At 36.8% G+C, this 26446-nt stretch overlaps 2 protein-coding genes across 6 annotated transcripts in view; one reads left to right on the top strand and one right to left on the bottom strand.

Moving 5' to 3' along the window:
• Positions 1–6982: 6982 nt before the first annotated feature.
• Positions 6983–25359, bottom strand: LOC136029580 (uncharacterized). Its single transcript, XM_065708075.1, has 4 exons — positions 23718–25359; positions 23236–23438; positions 22331–22662; positions 6983–7266 (listed from the first exon to the last, which is right to left on the bottom strand). The coding sequence occupies exons 1-3, from the start codon at positions 24781–24783 to the stop codon at positions 22597–22599; spliced, it is 1335 nt and encodes a 444-aa protein (XP_065564147.1). The 5' UTR covers positions 24784–25359; the 3' UTR covers positions 6983–7266; positions 22331–22596.
• LOC136029581 (uncharacterized) overlaps positions 19182–26446 on the top strand; it is a 79477-nt gene continuing 72212 nt past the window's right edge. The window contains exons 1-2 of one of the 5 annotated variants that reach the window (XR_010618082.1): positions 19182–19424; positions 20901–20992. The gene's annotated coding sequence lies outside the window, so the exon portion shown is untranslated. The remainder of the gene's footprint in view (positions 19425–20900; positions 20993–26446) is intronic. The other 4 variants (XR_010618080.1, XR_010618079.1, XR_010618078.1 and 1 more) reach the window with 4 other exon arrangements.

A 26446-nucleotide genomic window follows, 5' to 3' on the forward strand; every position in this document is an offset into this window, starting at 1 on the left:
TCAGTTAAATATGCATATCCTATACTTCCTCTTCCTGGAATAGCCTGGGATAGCTTGATATCTTCCTTCTCATGGGAAAAGCTTGAACGATGATTCAAAGAATGGGAACTAAGATCCTCCAGAGCCATTGCTGCCCCATAGGGCTTCAAATTGACGCTTCAGTTGCTAAATGGGAAAGGCTTGAACGAAAAAGACAAAATGGAGAAACTGCTCAGAAAATGTGATAGCAAATAAATGAACAACAAAAATGAATACAGCATAAAAACTAAGTTAGAATGGTATATGATTTGCAAGCATACCAAGGAAAATTGATTGATTTAGGGAGGGGGGGGAATTTGTGGGATGGGGGGAGGTAATTTCTCCATCCCCCTTAAAATTATATCAAAGGCAAAAATTGCAAAAGGATCCAGTATCCTTGGGCATGTCTGGGAAAATATGCTGGCAAATCCCCCCCCCCCCTAGTGTAAAATATTCTCTTAAAAGGAAGCAAAAGGATCCAGGGCCCTCTAAAACATTCCTAGAGCCTTCTGGGGAAATTTGCTTAGGAATGCTGGCAAATCCCCCCCTCCCAGTGTAAAATATTCCCTTAAAAGGATGCAAAAGGATTCAGAATCCTCTAAAACATCCTAACGACTTCTGGGGCCTGTCTGGGGAAATTTTCTTAGGAATGCCAGCAAATCCCTCCCCCCCCTCAGTGTGAAATATTCCCTTAAAAGGGCCCACTAAAATGGTCCTAGTGCCAGCTGGGGCCTGTCTAGGGAAATTTCCTTAGGAATGCTAGCAAATCCATGCCCCCCCACCTCAGTGTAAAATATTCCCTTAAAAGGATCTAGGGCCCTCTAAAATGGTCATGGGGCCTGTCTGTGGAAATTTGTTTGGGAATTCTGGCCAATCCCTCAGGGACTGACAAATCAATATGCAAAAAACTGTGGAAGAATTTGGTATTAAGAGGACAACCTTAAAATACTGTTTTCAAAGACCAACCAAAAGAGAGCTATTGCAGACGAACACTCTCCTTTTCCATCACCTAGTATTGGCTCTTAAAGTGATGGTTAGTACTTTAATTTGACAAAAAAAGACCATTCAAGGCAAGTGTTCAGTCATGAGTTAGAAAAATTGGCAGTCGAATATTTTCAGTTCCCTACGGTACACTTTGTGAAACATACGATACAAAGCGCTCCTCCGAGCACATTAAGACCAGCCCAATCTAGTAGAAGGATGAACAGTGGCCTACTTTTACAAACGGTGGAAGACTTTGTAAAAAGACGGATGATAGAAATGGAGCCGTTTTTCTTCTAGACAACCGCAATAGCCACTTAGACGTAGTTTGGTCAACCTATGTAAAAGAGTTGACACCAAAATGCTTACCTTTCGACCCTATTGGTCACTCAAGACGCAAACTTTGAGCGGTGGAGGCTTCGAACCTATTTAGTAGGAATTAAAAAATGAAGTATTGGCTTTATCTGAATCTAGGTAAACACATATATATTTGCAAGATGGTAAAGCTCTCTTGTGATATATGTTTGAAAAATATTTCCCCTTGAAATAAAATTTTATTAGTCAGGCCTACCGCTATATATCCTTTGATTCGCGATATTTTCACGAAAGTGTCTTTCTTCCCTTCTTTAATTACTGGTAGACCACTCTTAAATGGGGGATTAGCTGATGAATCTACTTCAGAATCGCTAGATCTAGATAACAATATTTTCACTGCTAAAAATCAAGTTTTGTTTCTCCAGAATTGCTTAAGTCATTCCCAAGGGCATATGGAACACTGACAAAAGGTATAGAAACCATTTCAAAGATAGAACTAGAATAGTGATTGACACACAAGAAAAGGGTGAAGGACAAGCAGATAGCAAAGAAAAGGATAAGCAAGCGTGATTATAAATTAAAAAAAAAAAAAACGGTTAGACAACAGTCTCAAATCTCTAGTTTAGTGTTTGTAGTCATTTATTAACTTGGCTGACTGCATCTTTTTGCTTTAATATTCAATTCGATGCCCATCTGGTCCATATATGAATAAATCAGAGCTATATTTAATGTATTCAAATTCACCCCTAGGAATGTCCAAAGTTTCCCCACTATGTGGGGTGACCTAGGACAGTGAGCAAAAATGAAAAAAAAAGATGTTACGACGTTTTTAAAGAAGGAAAAATATGAACAATGGACCAAAGAAACTTCAGGACAAACCAAGTAGTTGGACCCTTTGATGTGACCAATCGGTCAAATATGTTCCTGAGCACAGCTTCCCAAGAGCAGCTGAACGGGATAATCCCGGTCTCCCCTACAAAATCCCCCTCAACATAGCCTGGAAATTTATCTTAACACAAGCATTCCTACTAGTTGTTGTAATCGTAGTAATAGCAGTATGCACATATCATCTTTTGGTTAATTCCATCTCAACATACCTTGAAAGTTCCAACTTAATAATCTAAGCCGTTTCTGAGATATTGCTGGTATATTCCCTGAAATTCTTTATAGAGTTAGAGACATATGAGGTGGGAATTTATCAAGATTAACTCAGGTACAGACACTACTACCATCTAACAAACCTAATTCACCTATTTCACACTCTAGTATACCACTTGTAAGTTGGTTGTAGTGTCTGTGTCAGACTGAATCTTGACAAATTCCCACTTCAAATGTCTGTAACTCTAAAAAGGATCTGATTCGTCTCTCTCAGACTTTAGTAAAAGCCTAATTCACCTATTTCAGACTCTGGTATACCACTTGTGTCAGGGTAATAGTGTCTGTGTCTGACTGAATCTCGATAACTTCCCACTTCATGTGTCTCTAACTCTAAAAAATCCAATTCATCTCTCGGAAACTTCGGCAAAAACCTAATTCAACTATTTCAGACTCTAGCATACCACATCTAGCATATCATTTCCTTTCCGTCTAAAAGTTATACGGATATTTCCCCCCAGGTTCTGGGGGGTTGAGTCATCACCAGAGTTTTTCTAAAACAATTTGGTCTTTCATAGGCGACGCAGAAGCGCTTCCTGAGTAAAGAGTGATATGGGCACAATGTATTATTGTTAATTTTTTTTAGACCAAGGCACTTTTTATAGAAGGAGTTGTTGCAAAAAAAGTTGAAAAGTGGCTCATTTGATTGGGAATTGAACGGGCTATTACCTTTTTTCATAGTCACAAGTGATTGGAGAGCAACTCTCCCCATGCTCATCAAATTCACGATCACATCCAATGGAAATTTTGAAAAAGCCATTTTGCTCGGAATAGTTGAAAGGTTAGGAAATTATGTCTTTAAGAATGAACTCCCCCCCAGAACAGTCAGTAAAAGGGTTGTAAGTTATGTCCTAGGAGCATATAAGGCTTTTGTACAGGGATGGTCGTATAAACCTCGGAGGTAGCTTATTGGATTGGTAATAAGAAGTTTTAGTGTCCTTTTTAATAGTCAGAGTGATTGGAGGGCAGCTGGCCTCCATTTCGTATTTTCCAAAATATATCTGACAAAATTTTGAGATAGTAATATGTTCAAAAAATAGTCTAAAGACCGGAAACTTTGAAAGGGGCTTATTCGGTTGAAAACTCTAGGTTCTGTTGCCCTTTATAATAGTAAAAAATGATTGGAGGGCAACCAGTTCCTCCCCAAAACATCTATCGTTTCCCCAAATACATTCAATCAAAATGTGAGATAGCTATTTTGTTCAGCGCAGTTGAAAGTTCCAGTAGTAATGACATTGAAGACAAGGGTTACAAGTTGTAACCTGGGGGTATATAAGGTCTTTACGGATTGGGTGGTTCTGTAAACTACGGAGGGGGCTCACTAGATTGGAAATTGAAAGTCATAGTGTCCTTTTAGTAGTCAAAAATGATTGGAGGGCGATCCCCCCTCGCCAATTATTTTTCCAGATTACATCAAATTTGAAAGAAAGCCACTTTGTTAATAATATTTGAAAGGTCTGTTAGTTAAGTCTTTGGGAATGAAACCCCCCCTCTCCCTCAGATTGCCTTCGGGGAAAAGATTGTAAGGTGTATCATAAGCTCGTTATTTCTATGAGGTTATTATGGAAAAGGTAATCGTACAAAGTTCGGGTGTGGCTAATTCAAATGGAAGTCGTAAGTCCTAGTGTCATTTTTAAGAGTCAAATTGATAGGACGGCAGATAGCTCCACCTAACATTTTCATTTCCCTAGGTAAAGAAACGAAACGAAAAGATATGGCATGCAAGTTTTCAAAAGGGCATATCAGCAAATATCATAAGGTAGAGTCGCTCTATTGAAGGTAAAAATATCATTGAAACTTTTAAAGGAGCTAATTAAATCAAGATTAAAGTGTCTACTGCCCCTTTTAGTGTAGAAAGAGATTTTGGGGAAAAGCAGTCCTCCTCCCAAGTAAATTCATTTTCCAAACACTTAATATCAAAAAGTTGAGACAGCCATTTTGTTCAGCATAGTAGAACAGTCAAGCACCTATGTCTCAAGGGATGGTAGACATGTAAAATCTCCCCTCCTCACAATTATGCAGTTGGCTCATAATGCTTTAAAATTAAATTTTGCTTTAAAACTAAATCAAAAGGCACTGTGTATATGGTTGTCAATAAAAACCTTAGCAGTATATCAAAATCGAGTGGGGGCATTAATTTGAAACTTTCGGGGCTAGTACTATTACTACTTCTGCTCTTATAATTTAGATAAAGCAAAAGAGTGTAAGTGTATACAGGTTTTACAAGACGATAAAATGACATTAGTTTTAGAATGACATTTTCGGGAACGACATTAAGTTCTATTTTCCAGGTCAACCTGAGAAGGTATAAAATGAAATTAAACCATACTATTTTTGTCAGGATTAAAAAGTGCTGAAAAAGATTCTCAAAAAGACTACAAATAGTAAGCAAAGCCTTAAATTCCTGTAAAAAATGGAAAGATATAAAATATTATTTTTTTCCATGGGAAGTACTACTTCAATAAAAACATGGACCTAAAAAACTTTTTCCAAGAAATAGTTTTTTGAAAGAAAAGTAAAGAGCTCCACTAAGCCAAAAATGAGCAGAAACAAAGTCGAAATAAACTTTCAAGCAAATCACCATCAATAAATAAATGAAACCTAAAACAAACAATAATTACAATAAACAATCTATTCAAACTAAAAACAAACAACAGTGAGTAGGGCTTGTAACCCCCGTGCCTTCTCAAGACCTGAACATAATTCGTATTTTGCTTAAAACAAAATACATTTAAAATGCTTTTCCTTTTCTTAATTTAATAAATAAATAATTGTTAAAACTTTAAGGAATAAATATCAGTATATGTATATAGAACTGACGATCCATGGTCGTTTTTTTTTCAATAAAGTGCAAAATATATTCAGAACTTGAGAAGGCATGGGGGTTTTCAGCCCTTCTCATGTTAATTTTTGCTTGTTTTGAGTTCGACTCGATTGTTTATTATAATTTCTGTTCGTTTTGAGTCATTTTTTTATTGATAGTGATTTGTGGTGGTTTTACGTATGAAAAGTTATCTGACTTTATTTCTGCTCATTTTTAACGTAATGGAGTTTTTTACTTTTTTTGAAAAACATACAGTGTGGAAAAACTTTTAAATTAATTTTGAACAAAATGGCTATCTCAAAAATTCTATCTGATGCTTTTGGGTAGAGGAGAATGTGAGAAGGCTGAGTTCAGATTTAACCGGCATTCGCTAGCTAGCCTTTTCAATGCAATAGCTCTCACTCACATTCTGTATATTTCACCCTTTTGGAAACTGTTAACTACTACTGACAAAAACAAAGAATAAGCTCGATCTTCTTCCGTTTTGCAATATATTTAGTCCCCCTTCCACCCTGGAAAAGCTACTAAAAAATTGTCCGTCAGTTTAAAATTGCTGACCCGAATATTGCAGTGGCTAGAGTAATAGCTAAACACTATAAAAAAGTGAATATGACTGCCCAGGAATGGTATTCTGTACTACTTCAGTAGTCTGAGCCTCTTTTTTATGTTATTGCTGTTTGTTTTCCTTTTTCTCTCTCTCTTTTGCTCCATCTTGTTCAAAACTGTATTTTTGTATGTCTGTGTCATAACCTTATATCGTGCAGTAATTTTTAAATTAATCACTAATTTATGGTTTATTTTCATGCTTATGATTCCTGTTTGCCGAAGTTTAACCATCTCTGGGCATCAGTATTGGCCCAGTAGTTAAGATGCTTTTGTTGTGTTTTTTTTTAAGTGTTTGTTTTCGCGCTCATTGTTTATTTCTTCTCTTTTTTTTCTTTTGTTTATTGCCCATTCTTCTGCTTTCTTTGTAAGACGGATTTTCCAATAAATAATAACAATAATATTAAGGCCTTAAGTACTTAGTGGCTTTAGCCATAAGGGAGGTTGGGATATTGTTTTTTATTATGGATGATTGATCACTGAAGGAGGACAGTGCCCCCCTTCAATGTCCTTTGATGGTACTTCTTTCTTCTGAAAACAATCTTCAAATATGATTTAAAGAAAAGTTCTATAATTCAAGCAGAATTATTCCCCCTGACCTAGATGACCTGTTGCAATTCCCTCTCCCTCAGAGAGAAAATCTATAATAATTCTCATTTTTTTTAATTGGACGAATTTGCTCTGGTCAAAAGAATAAGACCAGTGCTTGGGCTTTGGCAGACGTTCAGTGAGCCTAGTAAATAAATCAACATACACAACGAGAAATAAACTCGGCTGCGTCTGCTTAATTCCAGGAGATTGAGCGCCTCCTCAATGATTCTCGACTTAAGAACTTTCTTGCAAAAAAAATAAAGTTTTGTTGTTATGCTTGGTTTGATAAACAATTGCTTTCTCTAGAAAATAGGTTTGAATTCAGAACCAGCAATTGTTTACATTGTGGGATATTGTGCAGCACATAATTGCCACATTTTATTTGCAGGCAAATCAATTAAACTCTGTGGACACACCAAACTATCCACACGAATCTATGAAGCAAAAAAAAAAAAATCATCAAACTTTGATAGCAAAACAACTCAAGCAATAAAAAATAGGTTTAATAAGTATGTGATATACCATTTATTTGCTCAAATATATATAATAAGAAAAAATCATGACAAACGAAAAAATAGGTCGGAGTAAAAATATTCACAAGTTTATGACCCGTTTTTTTACTGAGGTAGCCTGGTTTCTTTATTGGCACACCTGAAGCTGGATTTGAAGGAATGAACATCTGAGATACCATGCTCGACCTTGATCTACCTCTTTGAGATCCACCACTGGCTCCAAGTTTTAATTTAGGATAGTCAAACCCACTTGATCCAGCGAATGAACTGTAAGATACACTAAGTTTAGCGGATTAAATTCTGACGAAACAGTTTTTCAATTTTTCATAATTGAAAATATATTGGAAGCCCGAAGATAAATTTGTGCTCCAGAAAGTGCGTTTAGCTATTAAAAACCTTAAAATAGTACGTAGGAAGTATTTCCCTAATATTATCATCAAGTGAAAAGAATAATGAAATATTTGCTTGATTCTAGTAAACAAATTTTACAAAATAAACACTTGTTGGTGTGACTGAGTGGTTTACACTAGTGAAATGACACATCAATAGTTGCAGAATTTACCAAGCAAAGTTTTTACTTTGGATTTGAAATCTTCTTAACTTTGCTCCAGTAGCTACTGTCAGAATTAATTATCTGCAATAAATAAAAATTAATATTGACAAATGGGGTGAAAAACCAGTACGTATTTCGACTGAATATGTGATGCATTATTTATGCTGAATAGGTGAAGTTATTTCAAGTGTGTCTTTCAAATTTTTGATTTCGTTATCCTTTAGTGAATTTCTAAGTCCTGTGGTAGCACAGAGGATTTGGTCTTAGCTTCATAATACGGGACTCAAAGGTCAGAACACAGCTGTAGCAATTCCCAAAGGGCCAACAAAAGGACTATAACAGTCAAGAAGCGTCGCTAATCTGATACAACATAACAATTCATGAGGTCGTAATTAAAATAATTTAAATTACGAGATAGTGAGCCTAGTAACTACCCTGCCAAAATTTAGTTTCAAATAAACCGGGTCTAGCTAGAATTATTATAAACAGCAAGTCACATGGCAAACATACCCGCCCATTTAAATGCCATGATAGGTGTACAGCATGCTCTGCTTAATCAAACAGTTCATGGTAACGAACTGTAGTAAGGAGCGACCCGGCTTAATAGTAAGTTTCATCAAGTTTTGTCTTACCCATCAAAAGTTGCAAACCTGAGAAAATTTGCCTTATTTTCGAAAATAGAGCGAAACACCCTTTAAAAGTCAGAGAATCTTAACGAAAGTCAAACCATCAGATTCAGCGTATCCGAAAGTCCGGCAGTAGAAGTTTCAAGCTCCTATCTATAAAAATGTAGGATTTTGTATTTTTTGCCACAAGACAGATCACGGATGCGTATTTACTTGTTTGTTTTTTTCCCCAGGGGTGATCTTATCGACCCAGTGGTCCTAGAACGTCACAAGAGGGCTCATTCTAACGGATATTAAAAGTTGTAGTGCTCTTTTCAAGTGACCAAAATAATTAGAGGGCACCTTGGCCCCCTCCCGCGCTCATTTTTTCCCAATAGTTAAAAAATCCGAATTCTGAGATAGCCATTTTATTCAGCATAGTCGAAAAGCCTAATAACTATGTCTTCGGAGACGACTTACTCCCCCACAGTCCCCTTGGGAGGGGCTGCAAGTTACAAACTTTGACCAGTGTTTACATATAGTAATGGTTATTGGGTAGTGTAAAGACGCTCTAAGGGGGATTTTTTCGGTTGGGGGAGGGGTTTACACGGGGGAAACTATCCATGGAGGTATTTTTCATGGGGGAAGACAATTTTCATGAAGGGGCGAAGGATTTTTTAGCATTAAAAAAAACAATGAGAAAATAAATATGAAAAAGTTTTTTAAACTGAAAGTAAGGAGCAGCATTAAAAGTTAAAACGTACAGAAATTATTACGCATACGAGGGGTTCACCTCCTCCTACTAACTCACTCTTTACGCTAAAGTAATTTATTAATTTCAACTATTTATTCTACGGCCTTTGTGATTCAGGGGTCATTCTTAAGGAATTGAGACAAAATTTAAGCTTTAGTGTAAAGAGCAAGGAATTGACGAGGAGGCGTACCCTTTCATAAATGTAATAAAAACATACGAATATAGAATTTCGTTACTTAAGCTAATTCGTAAGTTACACATATTTTTACTAATAAAAACGTTCGTAAAAAAAGTTCTAGTTGCCTTTTTCAGTAACCAAAAAATTGGAGGGTAACTACGTCTACTCCCCTGCTGCTTTTTTGTCAAAATCGTCCGATCTAAACTCTGAGAAAGCCATTTAGCCAAAAAAAATAATTAATACGCGAATTTTGTTTTAATTGTTCATGTACGGAGAGCCAAAATAAAAACATGCATTAATTCAAAATCGTTCGGAAATCAAATAAAAAAACAAATGTTTTTAATTGAAAGTAAGGAGTGACATTAAAATTTAAAACGAACAGAAATTAGTTCGTATATGGAAGGGGCTGTTCCCTTCTCAACGCCCCGCTCTTTACTCTAAAGTTTTTTGCTGTTTTAAAAAGTAGAGTTGAGAGAAAGAATCAAACTTTAGCGGAAAGAGCGGGGTGGTGAGGAGGGAACAGCCCCTTTCATATACGGAGTAATTTTTTTTCGTTTTAAGTTTTAATGTCGCTCTTACTTTCAGTTAAAAACACTTGTTTTTTTTTATTTATTCCTAAGAAGGATAATCAACCATAGAGTGTGACATTTGTAAAAATTGGATTTGTGGTAAATCTCTCGACCTATCTCCTGCTGAATATAGAAACTGTTAAGCAAAGTGATGTAGTTCTTTAATTGTAACTGGTCTTGCCCAGATTACAAAGTCAATCCTTCCTCTCCTCCAGCTGTGACAGAGCTATGATAGCAAAATTAGCGTCTATTATGGATAATTCCTTGAGGATTTTCCAGTGAAATCTCAAGGAATTTGCCACAGCCATTCAGTTGTGTCAAACCCTTTCCAAGACAAAAACACATTTTCAAAGTGACTTTATCTCCAGGTCAGTGATTCTGCGAACAGAGTTTCGTAGATTGAAAATCCCTTCAGTCAGGATGCTTCGTATTAACTGATCAGGACCTAGTTGGATCCGCAGTGTCTACAGAAATATCAAACTTGCTTATACCCCTTTAACTAAAACTGATTATTGTACGAAACACACGTTCTGAGCGTCAGCCTTTTGAAGACATTTTAACATTGTGGCGTACGGATTTCCTTCTCCCCCATCTCTGATGAAGGACTCAAGCTTGTGGAATGTACATCAGCGCGCATATTGAACGGGAAAAAAACTTTTGAATAGCTAACAACCCTATATTTACCCACCCCCTCATCTCTCTTTCTCTGTACTATCAAAAAATTTAGAAAATATTTTCTAGAAGAATTCCTTAAAACTAAATTGAGTTTCTGTTTCTATGGTTATAGCCCAAAGGAGGATCGTGAAAAGCTCAAAGTTCTAGCAGAGGAGTTGAAACACTGACAAGCAAAAGGAGAAGTGGATTTAGTAAAGTGTCCAGGGGCGTGGTACCAAAATGCCATAAGACTTGAGATCCCTTCCTTACCGTGATGCTCACGAAATTGAAAATTCCAACTATTGTTTACCGAATGAAAAGGGGTGATGTCATCACAGCTATCAAGCATCTGAAAGCCAATCCTAGCTTACAACCTTCGCTTAGCCTTCCCTTACAACCCCACAGAAACACCCAGAAAATAACCAAGCAAACTACCAACAGATGACAACGGTATCACTTCTTTTCATCCGCGTTCCCCCACTTCGGAACTCATTAATTAATCAAACCATCATATCTCGAACCCTGAAGTCATTCAGACATGGCGTGAACACGGACTTTAAGCAGAAGGAATGCACTCTAGATTGGGACGCCCCCAAGTCCTCAGCCTAACTCTGAATTTAACACTGGCAGGTGTATCAAAAGGAACTATCTTTTCACATCTGCATAATGGAACTTAAGGTGATGTCTATGTTTTAACTCTTTTCAGAGGTTGAATGACCAAAAAAAAAATACCTCAGAAGTTCTACTTAAACGGAACTTTATATTGTAGTTTTTGACACCTCGCCAATGCTATGACTCCTGGAACATAACGTTTACTCAGTCTATTGGTGATTTACTTTGTCCCAAAACATAATACAAACCAACTCTAATGTTGTTATTTCTAAAATACAGAATGTGCCAAGAGAAGCTTTTGCGACTTGACCAAAGAACGTTAAGCCTTATATATGTTTATTTAGAAAGAAGTATTATTTGGTAAGACCAACTGGTTCTGCTTCTATAAAAGAAGTTGAAAAGGAAACTTTACAAGAAAATACAGTAGCCTACTACTTCATTGTGTTAACACTACCATTTACAATCTTTGAGTAATTACTTTCTTGAAGAACATTTTCCTATCATTAAATGCATATAAACAGGAAGGAAACACAAAAAGGTAGATAGAATAGTGCATGTGTGCTACACCGTATCCCCTAAAGATAAGCATGAACGGTAATGTTTTTTAATATCACTCTCCATAAGAGACAAGGAGAAATTTCTCCAAACTACGAACATTTTAAGCCTGCTAGCATCTGAGCCATAAACTCCGACGGTTTTTGGGCCAAGTCATAATGGCTGTAGATTTCAAGCCATCAAATTTCAAGCGAAGTAAGGTGCTTCCATTGAGCAATTTGTTTGGTAACTCAGAACTAGTAAGCCTCTAGGACTATGTACATCATATCATCTTGGCCCAAGGAGCTTGTCAAATAGATTTCCAGGCATTAGCAGTTGGTTTACCTTTTTGGTGGAAATTTGCAGTAAGAATAGTAATGAAGGGACCACGAGCCCATTGACTATGTGCTACTTGGTCTTGGCCTGTTTTTATCATCAGTTAAGATTTAGCTTATTCCTCTAACGAGTCAGTCAGGATTTACCCAATTTTTGCACTATACCACAGCTAAAATCTTTTTTACACGAAATTAAAAGGGAAGGATAATCAGATTTGCTTTCTTCAATATGCACTATAACAACGAAGGTCTCTCCCGCTGCATTTTCAAAATGTGCAGCTCAAAACAATTATTTGAACGAAAAAAACACGAAGAAAGGCTCGATTTTCCGATGTAGATTTTGTATTTATTCCAAAGAAAATATTATGAAAATTGGGCCAGAAAAACACTGAATACCTATGAAACTTTAAGATTTCAGCCAAATCACAATTCAAAGCTGGTACCTAACTGCTTGCTAAAAGAATAAAACATTCGACAAAAAGGGAGACTACAACTCAAAGAAAATTCTCTATTAATTCCATGCAGAATTTAACGCTAGTGAATGGTATACCTAACAATTTTTCTTGATTTAGGGCTAAGGAGATTGAGCCAGAGGACCCCCACTTTGAGTTCACCTTTCTTAAAATAAGGAAAAAAATAGCTATTCTTTCATTGATCCCAGTTATTAATGACACCTTGAGATGTTTGTAAGAGATATCTATATCAAATATTGACATCTGAGAGAGATATGAATTTTGTTTGCAATTTGACTTTTATATGTTTACTAAAACTTCTTTTGTTAATCTGTGTGCTAAATGAACTAGCGGTTCCTCATCTAATATGTTTATTGCCTTGAATCCCTAGATAACCCCAGGCCTTCTTAGAGAAAAATAAACTTGAAAAAAAAACATCTTGCAAGTCAAGGAAGTCATCGACAAGTGCAACTACTACTTGCCTGACACTTTTCAAACACTGTAGGATTATTTAGTGTTGCTTGATTTGGAAGGATAAATGCCTTTATTATTTTCAAAAATTCTCAAATTACGGAGTGAATATTCAGAAAACTAGCCATGCATTTAACTCTATCCCCAAAGTTTCATTTCTGTCTTCGTCTTTCCCTTCAAGCTTGATGGCTAAGGGTTCGACTGTTTAGGGTAAACTTAATGATCTACAGGATTTTATCTATTTTACAAATGTAAAAAAACAAACAAACAATTGCTTCTTAACTAAGCATAATTTTTTCTAAGCCATATTTCAAGGTGTATCTTGGTCCAACTTGCTTGAAATCGATGGCCATGGTGCCTGTTACTAAGATTGAGATAACCAAAATTGTCAATCAAACACCTCGCGGTAGCGAACTGTAAGTAAGGAGCGACCCGGCTCAGTAGTAACCGAAACTCTAAAAACGAAACTTTGATACCAATAAATACATCAAAAGAATTGGATTTTTATGCCGATTTCAAATAGATAAGTATCCTTAAGTTTAGTTTTACCCACCAAAGGTTACAAGCCTGAGAAAATTTGCCTTATTTCTTAAAAAGAAAAGCACCCCCTAAAAGTCATTGAATCTTAATCAAAATTACACAATCAGATTCAACGCATCAGAGGACCTTATTGCAGAGTTTTCAGATCAGAAAGAAAGATCAGGGATGCGTGTTTACTTGTTGCCTTTTTCCCAAGAGGTGATCGTATCGACCCAGTGATCCTAGAATACCGTGAGAGAGCTCATTGAAACGGAAATTAAAATTTTCCAGTAGCCATTTTAAATGACTGAAAATATTGGAGGGCAACTGCCCCCTCCCCATCCCGTTTTTACCTCAAATTCGTCCAGTTACAATTTTTAGATAGCCATTTTGATCATCATAGTTGTAAGGCCCAACAACTATGCCTTTGGATATAACATGACCCCATGGTCACAGGGGAAAGGTCTTTAAGTTCTAAAATTTGCCCATTGTTTACGGATAGTATTTGTTAATGGGAAGCATGCGTACGTTTTAGGGTGGGGAGACGAATTTTCTGCTTTTTTTTTCACGGGGAATTTTCCATCAAGAGGTAAGTTTCCAGGGGGTGAACTTGTTAAAGGAAATTATACACTGGGGAAATTTGCAAGAATTCCTATACAAAAATGTTTTTATTTTTCTTGCTTTCTCATCTCCATCTCAATTTTACGAGTGGAGTTGTTAAGGGTAATTGCCTGGATAAATTTTCACAGGGATTGCAGTATCTGGAGGATACATCCGTAGGGAGGGTATTTCTCAGTTAAGGTGGGGCCAGATTTCTAGGGATTATTTAAAAAACAATCAGGAATTAAATGAGAAAAATTGCTTTTTTTTCAACTGAAAATAAGGAGCAACATTAAAACTTGAAACTAACAGAAATTATTACTTATATGAAGGGGGTTGCCTCCTCTTCAACGTCTAATTATTTACACTTAGTTTAAATTTTGCCCTAATTTTTTAAGAAAGACTTCTGAAACACTTATATTCGTTTAATTGGAACAATAAGAAGCTTTTTTTTTACAAAGGTACTAAAAAGGAATCCACGTAATAAGCGAGGCGTTAAGGAGGAGGCAACCCCTTGATACACGTCACGATTTCTGTTCGTTTTAAGTTATAATGTTGCTTCTAACTTTCATTTGATTTTTAAAAAGGGTCAGTGTCTTTTGGTTCTGATTATTTACCAGCCGTGGGGATAAAATACGTTTTTTTTAAACGTCTCACCTATCACAAGGTTTTTTAATGTCTTTTGAGAATGGAAATTTTCCAGTTCACACAACCGAGGTCAAGCAATTGTTTTACAAAGGATGGAACTCAGAGTGATTAAGCAAAAATTGACCTATGACATTATATTTTGTATTTAGCAAAATTTTGAAATATGTCTCCTTTACTCGTTAACTTTACTTTTTAGAAATTAAAGAATTTTTTCATAGTTTTTCAGTTTTGCTTCTGAGTATAGCATTGAACTGAGCATGCTTAAGTTACTCTTTTAAATTTTTTTAAATTTTCTACATTCGTCTTTCGATTCAGGTCTGATTTCTGCTGCTATATTTTTGGACATCCAATTATTTTTTGATCCATTGAACCACAAAATTTTATTTTCTAAATTATATTTTTACGGTATAATGCTGGTTTTTTATTGCCTTAAGTATTCTAACTTACGAGATTTTACTTGGGTATCTTCACAATGAAATTTTCTTATTCACACTTGAACATAAGTATTGTTTTAATTTTTATATTTAAAACAGCGTTTAGGATTACGCAAATATTTTGAATTTTTACGAAAGAAAGTAAACGAAAAAAAATATATCTATTAGATTTTTTAAAATTCATTTGACCTACATTCCCCTAAATTTTGTCAATAGATGCCCTTGTTTACTACAATGTTCTATATTTCAGAGTGAATAGTGACATCTTTCCTCCCCAACGACTGAAAAATACAAATTCCTTGTCAAACAAATCGTGGTAACGAACTGTAGTAAGGAGCGATCCGGCTCAAGAGTAACCAAAGCTCTAAAAAATTGAATTTTGATATCAATAGCTGCATCAAAAGAATCGCATTTTAATGCTGATTTATATAAGTTTCATTAGTCTTGCCCCTCAAAAGTAACGAGCCTGAGAAAATTTGTCTTGTTTAGGAAAATAGGGGGAAACACCCCCTAAAAGTCGTAGGATCTTAACGAAAATGACACAATCAGATTCAGCGTATCAGAGACCCCTACTGTATAAGTTTCAAGCTCCGATCTACAAAAATGTGGAGTTTTGTATTTATTGCCAGAAGACAAATCACGGGTGCGTTTTTATTTATTTATTTTTTTTTTCCCAGGGGTCATCGTATCGACCAAGTGGTCCTAGAATGTCGCAAGAGGGCTCATTCTAACGGAAATGAAAAGTTCTAGTGCCCTTTTCAAGTGACCAAAAAATTGGAGGGCATCTAGGCCCCCTCCCACGCTCATTCTTTTCCCAAAGTCAACGGATCAAAATTTCGAGATAGCCATTTTGTTCAGCATAGTCGAAAACCATAATAACTATGTCTTTGGGGATGACTTACTCCCCCACAGTCCCTGGGGGAGGGGCTGCAAGTTACAAACTCCGACCAGTGTTTACATATAATTATGGTTATTGGGAAGTGTACAGACGTTTTCAGGGAGATTTTTTTTGGTTTTGGGGGTAGGGTTGAGGGGAGGGGGCTATGTGGGAGGATCTTTCCTTGGAGAAATATGTCATGGGGGAAGAAAAATTCAATGAAAAGGGCGCAAGGCGAATCTGGTCACGTTAGAAAAAAACGTCAAATTCAGAGCTTAATATAGAATGCTGGGTGTTCGGAACCTCTCTATTATGGAGCATAATTTGAAAATAACACAACTATACGAGCGATAAAACATATATACCACAACCATAACTCAACTAACGAAAGAACTGCTAAGAGATAACAAAACTATAAAGCGAAAACAGGTGAAAACTAACGGGAAAATAAACGAACTAAAAGGTGGAAGGGGCCCAGAGAAAAAATATAATCCTTTTCCAATTTTGAGCCTAACTTTCGCAAAGGAGAAATAATGTCAGAAGCCCCGAAATACCGAATTATTTTCTTTTCAAACAGTTCGTGGTAACGAACTGTAGTAAGGAGCGACCCGGCTCAATAGTAACCAAAAGTCTAAAAAATGGAATTTTTATACCAATAGCTACGAGCCGGCTCAATAGTAACCAAAACTCTAAAAAATTGAATTTTGATATCAATAGCTACATCAAAAGAATCGCATTTTAATGCTGATTTTAAATATATAAGTTTTATTAGTCTTACCCATCAAAAGTTACGAGCCTGAGAAAATCTGCCTTGTTTAGGAAAATAGGGGGAAACACCCCTTAAAAGTCGTAGGATCTTAACGAAAATGAAGTTTAGTCTTATTATATTTCATATATAATATATGAAATTTCTTGATGATGTTTCATCAAGGTTAGTCTTACCCATTAAAAGTTACGAGCCTGAGAAAATTTGCGTTATTTTAGAAAATAGGGGGAAACGCCCCCTAAAAGTCATAGAATCTTTCAAGCTCCTATCTACAAAAATGTGGAATTTTATATTTTTTGCCAGAAGGCACATCACGGATGCGTGTTTATTTGTTTGTTTTTTTCCCCCAGGGGTGATCGTATCGACCCAGTTGTCCTAGAATGTTGCGAGAGGGCTCATTCTAATGGAAATGAAAAGTTCCACTGCCCTTTTTAAGTGACCAAAAAAATTGGAGGGCACCTAGGCCCCCTCCCACGCTAATTATTCAACGGAATTCTGAGATAGCCATTTTATTCAGCTTAGTCGAAAAACTTTATAATTATATCTTTGGGGACGACCTACTCCCCCACAGTCCTCGTGGGAGGGGTTACAAGTTCAAAACTTTGACCAGTGCTTACATATAGTAATGGTTATTGGAAAGTGTACAGCCGTTTTCAGGAGGATTTTTTGGTTGGAGGCAGGGGTTGAGAAGAGGGGGATATGCTGGGGGAGCATTCCATCGAGGAATTTGTCATGGGGGTAGAAATTTTCCATGAAGGGAGCGCAGGATTTACTAGCATTACTTAAAAAAAAAAATGAAAAAGTTTTTTTTTCATCTAGAAGTAAGCAGCAGCATTAAAACTTAAAACGACCAGAAATTATTACCCATATGAGGGGCTCACCTCCTCCTAATACCTCACTTTTTACGCTTAAGTATTTTTAGTAATTGAAACTATTTATTCTGCGGCTTTTGTGATTCAGGGGTCATTCTTAATGAATTGGGACAAAATTTAAGCTAGAGCGAGGTACGGACGAGGGGGCGAACCCCCTCATATATGTAATAAAAACATAAGAATACAAAAGTTCTTTACGTAAGCTAATTTACAAGTTACGTATATCTTTAACTTATAAAAAGATTCGTAAAAAATTAAAAGTTCTAGTTGCCTTTTTAATTAACCGAAAATCGGAGGGCAACTAGGCTTCCTCCCCCGCTCTTTTTTCTCAAAATCACTCGATCAAAATTATGAAAAAGCCATTTAGCCAAAAAAATAAATATACAAATTTCGTTTCTGCGAAGAGCCAAAATCAAAACATGCATTGATTCAAAAACGTTCAGAAATTAAATAAAAAAAAACAAGTTTTTTAAATGAAAGTAAGGAGCGACATTAAAACTTAAAACGAACAGAAATTACTCCGTATATGAAAGGGGCTTTTCCTTCTCAACGCCCCGCTCTTTACGCTAAAGATTTTTTACTGTTTTAAAATGAAGAGTTAAGAGAAAGAGTCACACTTTAGCGTAAAGAGCGGGGCGTTGAGAAGGAAAAGCCCCTTTCATATACGGAGTAATTTCTGTTCGTTTTAAGTTTTAATGTCGCTCCTTACTTTCATTTGAAAAACTTGTTTTTTTTATTTAATTAACGTTATACTTCGATAGTGTACCGATCACTGGCACCTAAAAATACAGTTTTGTCATTAAATGAAGCTAGGCTATTTTCGCCTATAGTCCATAAAAACTCAAGGAGAAATAAAGAATTTCATAAATTCTTCCTAGTTTTGCAAGTACTTCTATGTTGAAAAATTCTTGACAATTGGCAAAACTTTACCATAAATTGTTGCAGAATTCGGCCTCTACTGCTTTTCTGTAGTATTTACCAGTAACGACCGAAAATTATCTGAAAACCTTTTAGTATCTTACTATAGTTTTCCATTAATAGTAATGATAATAAACAAAAATACAATAAGGTACCAGAGAAAAGGAAGCCAGCCAGTAGCAGACTCCTACTTATCAAATAATTTAGCTTGTATTTTGTTAAACAAATTTTTAAATTTAATGATTCCATAGACCCATTTCTAAGATTTTATTCACTAATAATGAAAAAAATCGATAGATTGAAAGGCCACAATCCTAAAATCACCGTGTGACCACGGCAAAATTATAGATAGGCTGCCCATCTTAGAAAATGTCTTTGTTATTTTCACTCTTTGATATTTTCACTCTTTGATATTTTCACTCTTATGCACTATTTTGAATAGAATCAAATATCATATTTTCAATTAGCCTAGATTACTTGAGCTAAATGAAAGTATTTATTTAAAGTAAATTAAGTGTGTTTTCCCTGTCGATCCGAACAGTACGGAAAACCAATGTGCATCCGCCATAGCACGTATAGCACTTGGTTTGCTTCTAATTTGTCTGGAAGGGGTATTTATGAGGATTCTCTTTTTCCCTCACCGTCTCAGAATGAATTCGGTATCCCAAAAGGGTGAGTTCTAGGGCCATCTATGTTCTTAATTTATGTTAATAATCTTATTTTTACGCTTATGAGCCAAAAACAAATAGTTTGCTGTGGTCTATATCTGCCCAACTCTTTCCATATCCACAAACTGGAATGTCTTTCACCCAGTTTTTAAATTCAAGTTACGTTTGGCAGTACTGTTAGTACAGAACCAGAGATCTGCATTAATTTTACCAGATTAATTCTGAGGTTTGATGTTAGTTCCCTGGCACTGCATATAGCTACGTATGAACTCTCAATTTTCTTGCAAAATTCTCTGACATGCGCCGAGCTTTCAGAGCTAAATCTTTCATGCGGTTCTCTCAGTAGACACAGTGATCATTATGTACAGTTCTTGAGTATTTTGCTTGATAAGAATCTCTCGTTCAGGTATTATATTAGTCAAAATTAAAATGAATTTATCTTGGAATCCTTATTACGCTCAAACATATTTATCTTGGGTGGATACTAAAATTCTATTTCAAAGTTTATTTCAACATCATGTCACATATTGCCCCATTATATGGATGTTAACATTTTCTTCTGTTTTGACACACCTCTCTAGATAAATAGCAAGAAACCTTATCATTGATAAAAATAATCCCATTAAGGGACCGTTGCTCGATTTGAATTCACTTTATATTGTTTTATGTGTGTGTCTTTGGTTTTTCTTCAATTGCCCTGTGAGGTTCCTGCAGCCCTTAAAACTAGATCCACTTTTGTCTCCGACCTTTCTAAATACTATCTTCGTAATCATGATAATATTCGGGTTCAATTCAGTCCATGAGTCAGATTAGATTTCAACTTCTGAATGTCAGTCAGTCTGGCTGGAGTACTTTACCTGATTTGGCTAGAAAGTGTCATTCGTTTGGTGCCTGAAAAGGATTTTAAAAACATTTCTCATCTTAGAGTAATTATCTTATTTTTTTTTCTATCTTTTCTTTTTAACATCCATATGTAGTTGATATCTCTGCTCAAAGCTGGAATTGTGTGTTGTTTTGTTTACTTGGCAAATTATTTTCCTCCCGTTTGGTTTTTGGAGTACTTCAAAAATTATTTTCCTGAATGAATGATAAGTTTATTTTTTCTATTCTTTCCCAAGAAATATCCATTTTGTTTACTTTAGTGGGAGAAATTCGTACTTGCAAACATTTTTGAACCAAATAGGGATATAATCCAAAAGTGGCACTTAACTAGTCCAGAATTAAGCGCTGGATTTTAAATTATTTTCTGTTAATTTCCAGATTGGACCGGAGAAGCTTTATTACATGTCTTAATTTACTTACTTTTAGTTTTCCTGTTCAGTTTCTGTCTTAAATTCCTCATTTTATTTTAATTGTTCAAGTCCACATTGCTTTAAACTGTCATTGCTTTGATTCTATTTTATTTTGTTTAAAAAACACAGTCCCATATGTACAAAACTGATTGCAGGGTTGACAGTTGCCATTTAGGCAAAGACGGCATCCAAACTGTTTTTATCAAAATCCTTTAGTCCGCAAAAAAATCCTTTAGTTGCTCGTTGTTTTAATCCTGTTTAATAATTTTTCTTTTTCTTGAAGACACAATATTGATTATTCAAGCAAATCATCCGGACTGTAAAATTCTTCTGCAAATTCTACTTGCCTTACACCCATTTTCTTAATTTTTCTTATTACTAATCTGAAATTTTATGGGATTTCGAAAATATTTATATTTATCTAAGCGTAGTTTTTGCTTTTTTATGATTTTTGTGTTATTCTTTAATACCTCATTGGTCAATGAAAGATGCTAAAAGAAAAAAACTAAGAAGACACACTCGTTCTCCTCCGCTTTTTCCACGCCAACGTTTAAAATCACCTCTTTTACTTGTGGCTTTTCTTTTTAAAGCTTGACTGGCATTTCCATAGTCTTGTGCATTTGGTGACAGACCCGAAGAAGTTGCCGACTGCTATTCTTGGTCACTGTCTGAGTCATGGAAGGTAAATATCGTTTTTGATTTGTTAGTCTTGGAGTTAGCCATTGAGATTCTCCTCTTTTCTCTTTCAGCCATTATTAGTAAAACAGAAAAGAATATATAAAGAGCTATTGGTGACAAGGACCACTCGATCCTTGCCAAGTAGTTAGCAGACTAGACTTAAATTCTGTGTCGATAACAACAGGGAGCCAAGCCTTGATGTCAACAGCACATAGGCAGTTTTAGGGAAGAGACACTTGCCCTGGGCAAAAATTTCAGAAGGGAAATTTTTTTTAATAAATGATATAACGGTTATAAATAGCGTGTGCATTCGCAAGAACTCAGTGGAAAGCAAAAATGGCTTAAACCAGCGGGTCAGTTTATGAGAGATCGGGTGGGGCATATTTGTCATTTCTTCCGATTTTTATTAAACACAAACAAATGTTTTTGGGGGGGACTCTCCCCATCCCACAAACAAACTTTTTTCCTTCTTTCCTTCAGATTCTTGATGAGCTTTTGGAAATAATCCGACTTCCTTCAAGTGAACCTGTCGTTATGGGAAACTTCAACCTTAATTTATGAGACCGGAGGTCATCCTAGTCCTTGGATTTTCTTTCAACAATGCTCGCTTGTGGAACATTGCCTTTTGCATGAATTCCAACTCGCATAACTAACACTAACGCTTCTTTGCTTGATCATATTTTTTCAACGTTGACCTTGGTGCAAAATTCTGTATTGACGAGTGATATCTACCATTTTTCTGTTTTTTCCATGTATGATTTTTCCGATTGGTTGCCTAGGAGGAGCCAAAGAGCTGATTTCCTCTTTAAAATTTAATGATCAGGGTTTGCATATTATTAGGTCACGGTTGGCGGGGTGTTCGTGGAATATTTATGAAAATTAATCTGATATAGATTCTTCGTTTAATTCGTTTTATAATTCCTTGAAACAAGTTACCTTAGATAAATGTGATGCACCCAGTCAAATCCGTCATTGAAAAGAACAGCCCTTTGAATCCTTGGAAGACTCCTGAACTCCTTAAAAGTTGAAGGAAGAAAAATAATCTTTAGAAGGCTTGGAGGTCCTCTAAGCCATTTTCGCGTGATTCTTGGCTTCGACTTTTCAAAGCTTATAGAAGAGTTTAAAATTTACTTCGCCAAAATTGTCTGCGTGCAGTAAAGACATTAGGAAAACATGGCAAGAAATCAATTCTGTTATCAGGCCATCTTTTCTTCCGCCTTCTGTCCCTTCATGTGTTGTGATTGATGGCAAAAATTAAGAGGGAGAGCTAAAAGTTCAAGATGCGTTTAATTCCTATTTTGCTAATATCGGCTCTTCTTCTCTACCTGATTTTAGGACTTACCTTGGACCGCCTTTTCCTAAATCCATGGCATTTGAACTTGCCTCTGAAGCTAAAATAGACAGGATTGTCAATGGTTTGAGCCTTAGCGACGTTCTCTTCTGTGAGGGCTTCCGAAATATCCGTGTTAAGACCATGCTTCTCTGAAATTGCTCTGAGGATTGCCTGAAGTCGGACCTGCCTAAGTCCCTCGGGATAAAGATCCTTAACTCACTTCAGTAGGCCCAGATCAGTCATGTTAAGATTGCAGTGTCGTATTAGAGAAAGAGTCACCGTTTTGAAATCAGTAGGCTAGATGCATCTAGGGGACTTATTATGAGAACGCGGTTGAGAGCCTAGAAAGAAAGAAAAGGGTCAATTAAATACCAAGTTAAGTTTAGAGCCTAAAAGATAAGATAATATTTATTTTCAAAAGACTATCACAAGCTATAGAGCCAAATTCGCTTTATATGTCAGTAAAAAAAAAAAAAAAAAAAAAAAAAAAAAAAAAAAAAAAAAAAAAAAAAAAAAAAAAAAAAAAAAAAAAAAAAAAATCAGTACATTAAGTCAAACATTTAAAATTAAAAAGAAATTAAAAAGGCAAGATCATCAAAGATAAAGGGCAAATCAGTAAGCTTGAAAATTAAATTACAAGAACATTATAATAAATCAAAAATAAAAACGGTAAAAGAGAAAGGGGGAATTTGGAAAGTACATAATCACAAATTATTATCCAGAATAAAGGGGATAAAACTTTTACGAAACTCTCTCTGTAACAGCACGGATCGGAGAGTAAGTTGGGATTGCTAAGGAGGCTGACCGGGGGAGTCGGAGTCTAATGGGATTGTGAAAATCAGGGAGTAAGTAAGAAAAGGGTCAAATAAGACTGTTTAAGAAGCCTATATTACATAATGGAAAATAAAACTTACGTCATTGACCACCCTTTTCCTCGTTGCCACGTCCATGAATTTAATTTTCATGGTCATTGACTCCTCCTCTTCTTCGTCTGAATATTCAATGGCTTCTGAAGCAGAACACTTTTGGACTTCTTCGGAACAGCTCTGTAGTAAATTTCTGCTTGCGGCAATCCTCTTGAATTCGTAGGCTTCGCAATGATTTTTTGAAGTTATTTCTGAAATAGACAGAATGGTTAGGAAAATCCTTCAGGAGGAACTAGACACTTATATAGTTTTTACAAACTAGAGGTAGACATTCTAACGAAAAACAGCCCTGCAATTTAATTCAGTTCTGGAGGAGGTAAGAGCGGCTAAGAGCCTCAAGAAAATGGCAGCTTGTTCCCTGAATTAAATTTACAATAAGTTCATCATCAATTTTTGACTATGGTAAGTGGTGAGCTCACCTGGAAAGAAAATTTAAATTATGAAAATTATATAGAATGAGCGAAACTTACCTGAGTGACAAAGATATTCGTGCATCATTTGGCACTGCTCCTGAGTTTTATTCGTCGCTCTTCTGTTTATAGCTGTTATGAGGTGGCGGACAGTTGTTTGGGTGGGGACACTAACCCCCAGCCTCATGCCGTTTGGGAAAATCTTCCTCAGAAACTTGTTCATTATTTTCGAAACATTCTGTAGCTTTCTTCCCTTCTGTGACACCAAGAAGTTTTTTGGGCCCGCCGCACCAGACTTGAGCAGAGCCGGCCGAGCAAATTCGAGGTACTCCAGAAAAGTCTTCTCTTCCTCAAGGCTGATTGCTACTCCAGCAGACTTTAAACTTGTAGTTTTGTGCTTTTCTACAAGGATAACGTACACTCCTTCATCCTCTACTAACTGACGATTCATCAATTCCTCGATAGTCATATTTTCCGGGACGCCAGGCCGATGACCAAACATGAACGACACCTGGAAGCAAAGGTAGGCCGTCAAGTTTGGTATGTCTTCGTTAAGTAATTGATTTCTCGACAAACGCCAGAGGATAGGAAGCATGAAATTTGCGACGCCATCCTTCATATTTCTGTAATCTTCATTATTAAATGAGTGGGTACTGAAAGCCCGCTGCTGTTCCTTCTGACTCTTTTCAGCAGTGGCGAGGGAGCACTGTCTTTTGTCTAAGTAAATCAGGGCCTTCACGACGGAGTTGACATATTGTATATCCAAGTTCTTCGGTCCCTCTTTACCGCGTGTGCTGATGAAAGCGACGAATTTTCTGAAGCCCTGGGCGTATTTGTTTCTCGAGCTTCCCTGCATTCTACACTCAGCCAATTTTTCAAAGAATAATTCCACTCTTTGGGCTGAGTTGAAATTCTCCCACTTGTATTTTGTGCCCTCCAGCACAAAGAAGACAATCTTTTGCGCACATCCAAATGGATTTGTAAACTTCTTTGTCTGTAGGTCTCCGCACATTGAAGCCCATTTCTTGAGATCTTCCAGTAACTTCACTTCGTACGCCATCTTTTGGGCTTCCTCTTGAGATTTGGTATTAGTATGGTATACGTAGTAGAAACCCAAATCCTGCATCTTTTTCCTTATGTCAGACTGCCAATTGAAGAAGGTTACCTCTTTCTTGGAGGAGGTTATTAACAGCTGTGTGTGCTCTTCAGGCTCGGACTCGGATTCTGAAGATTCCTGTACAGTTTCTATTGGGTCGTAAACACTACCCTCCTCGTCACTATCTATGATGTCCTCGGGGTCCGATTCAATATTTGTCCATCAAACCTTCTGATGGGGTCGAGAAGGCACCATCAGTAGCTCGCTGGAGAAAAGGTCTCTCTTTGGCATCGCAGAGGTTGATGGCTCAGGGGCTGACGGTGGAGCAACAGGAGTTACTGGTCTAATGGAGACAGTTGGAGCTGCTGGCTCAGGTTCATGGATTTGAATTGCACAGTCCCGTGCATCTCTGGCGTAAAAATACACGCCGGTCATCTCCGTCAAGGCTCTGCTGAATGCGGGGAGTGTTTTGGATGTTATGAGTGCAGCTTTTAGCTGTGAAGACGAGAAGTAGGATTTATCTCTCGCCGTCTCTTCAAGCTCATCCTTGGCTTTTTCATGAATGTCTTTTGCCTCTGTTACGCTATACGAGTCTCCATTAGGTTTTTTTTAACACAGGCTCCTCTTTTTAACAAAAGATATTTTCCTTAGGACACCTGCGTTATCATTTGACAGATGTACCGCCCCAGTCAAACTCCCCATCCGGCACTGTCCTCAGCACGGATCGAGAGCGCCACCCGCAGGTGGACTCCCTTGACACCACAAACAAGTCCCCAAAGGGCCTTGCCTCCGCTTCACTGAGTAAGTGAAGCGACCATGAAAGTAGTGGTATTTCATTGCCGACGTTACCATCTCCCACTTATGCTACACCTCTCATGTCACTCCACAATACCGAACTAGAGTCAAGCTCAACAGGGTCTTCTTTCCCCGCAGACGTTACCAGGCCCGTTCCCCTGGCAGTGGGTTCGCTAGACAGTAGATAGGGACAGTGGGAATCTCGTTAATCCATTCGTGCGCGTCACTAATTAGATGACGAGGCATTTGGCTATTAAACATATGTATTCAGTTTCCCCATCTTTGGGTGGGGGATCTACCCTTACAAAAAGGATGAGGTGCCAAAAATGAACACCTCATAAAACATAAATAAATAAATACACTTAAAAGAACTCTTCGTTGCCACTTAATTTATAACCTTCTATGCGGGATTCTTCATCTTGGTTCGCATGGCTCTGGTCTATCTGACTTTGTTGCTCTATTAACTTCATTGGCAGGTAAGACAGGTATTCAGAAGAGGGAAACAGGTAATCAGGGATAAAGGTATGGTGTACTGACTTCGTTGACTCTCTCGGCACAATTCAGTGATATCAGGTACTTTGGAGAGGGTAAAGCAGGAGCAGGTAGAACACGAACAACAGGAACTGGAGAGGCAGAATAGGTAAAACAGGACCAGAGGGAAACAGCGTTGACTCAGGTACCTTTGGGTGGTGGGGTTTTTCGGGGTAAGCAGCTGGGATGGGGTTAATCAGGAACTATATGAGTAACACTAATACAGTAGGGAATTCACTATAGAGGGTTAAGCTGCTACAACAGAAATCTTCAATGATGGTTGATGCTTCTTCGTTGGGTATGAGGGGGTATGCTGCAGGGGTTGGTTAAACTGGAACTATATGGGTACTACTAAGGGAAGTTCACC

This window comes from Artemia franciscana, chromosome 7, assembly GCF_032884065.1.
Source record: "Artemia franciscana chromosome 7, ASM3288406v1, whole genome shotgun sequence".
Taxonomy (NCBI): Eukaryota; Metazoa; Arthropoda; class Branchiopoda; order Anostraca; family Artemiidae; genus Artemia; species Artemia franciscana.

Bases quoted from the DNA above. Each gene is read 5' to 3' on its own strand.
- LOC136029580 (XM_065708075.1), bottom strand. From the start codon at position 24,783: ATGCAGGATTTGGGTTTCTACTACGTATACCATACTAATACCAAATCT. The intron at 23,439-23,717 runs GTAAGTTTCGCT...TGTCTATTTCAG, and splicing joins CGAATATCTTTGTCACTCAG to AAATAACTTCAAAAAATCAT. The intron at 22,663-23,235 runs GTAAGTTTTATT...CTTTCTTTCTAG, and splicing joins GGAAAAGGGTGGTCAATGAC to GCTCTCAACCGCGTTCTCAT.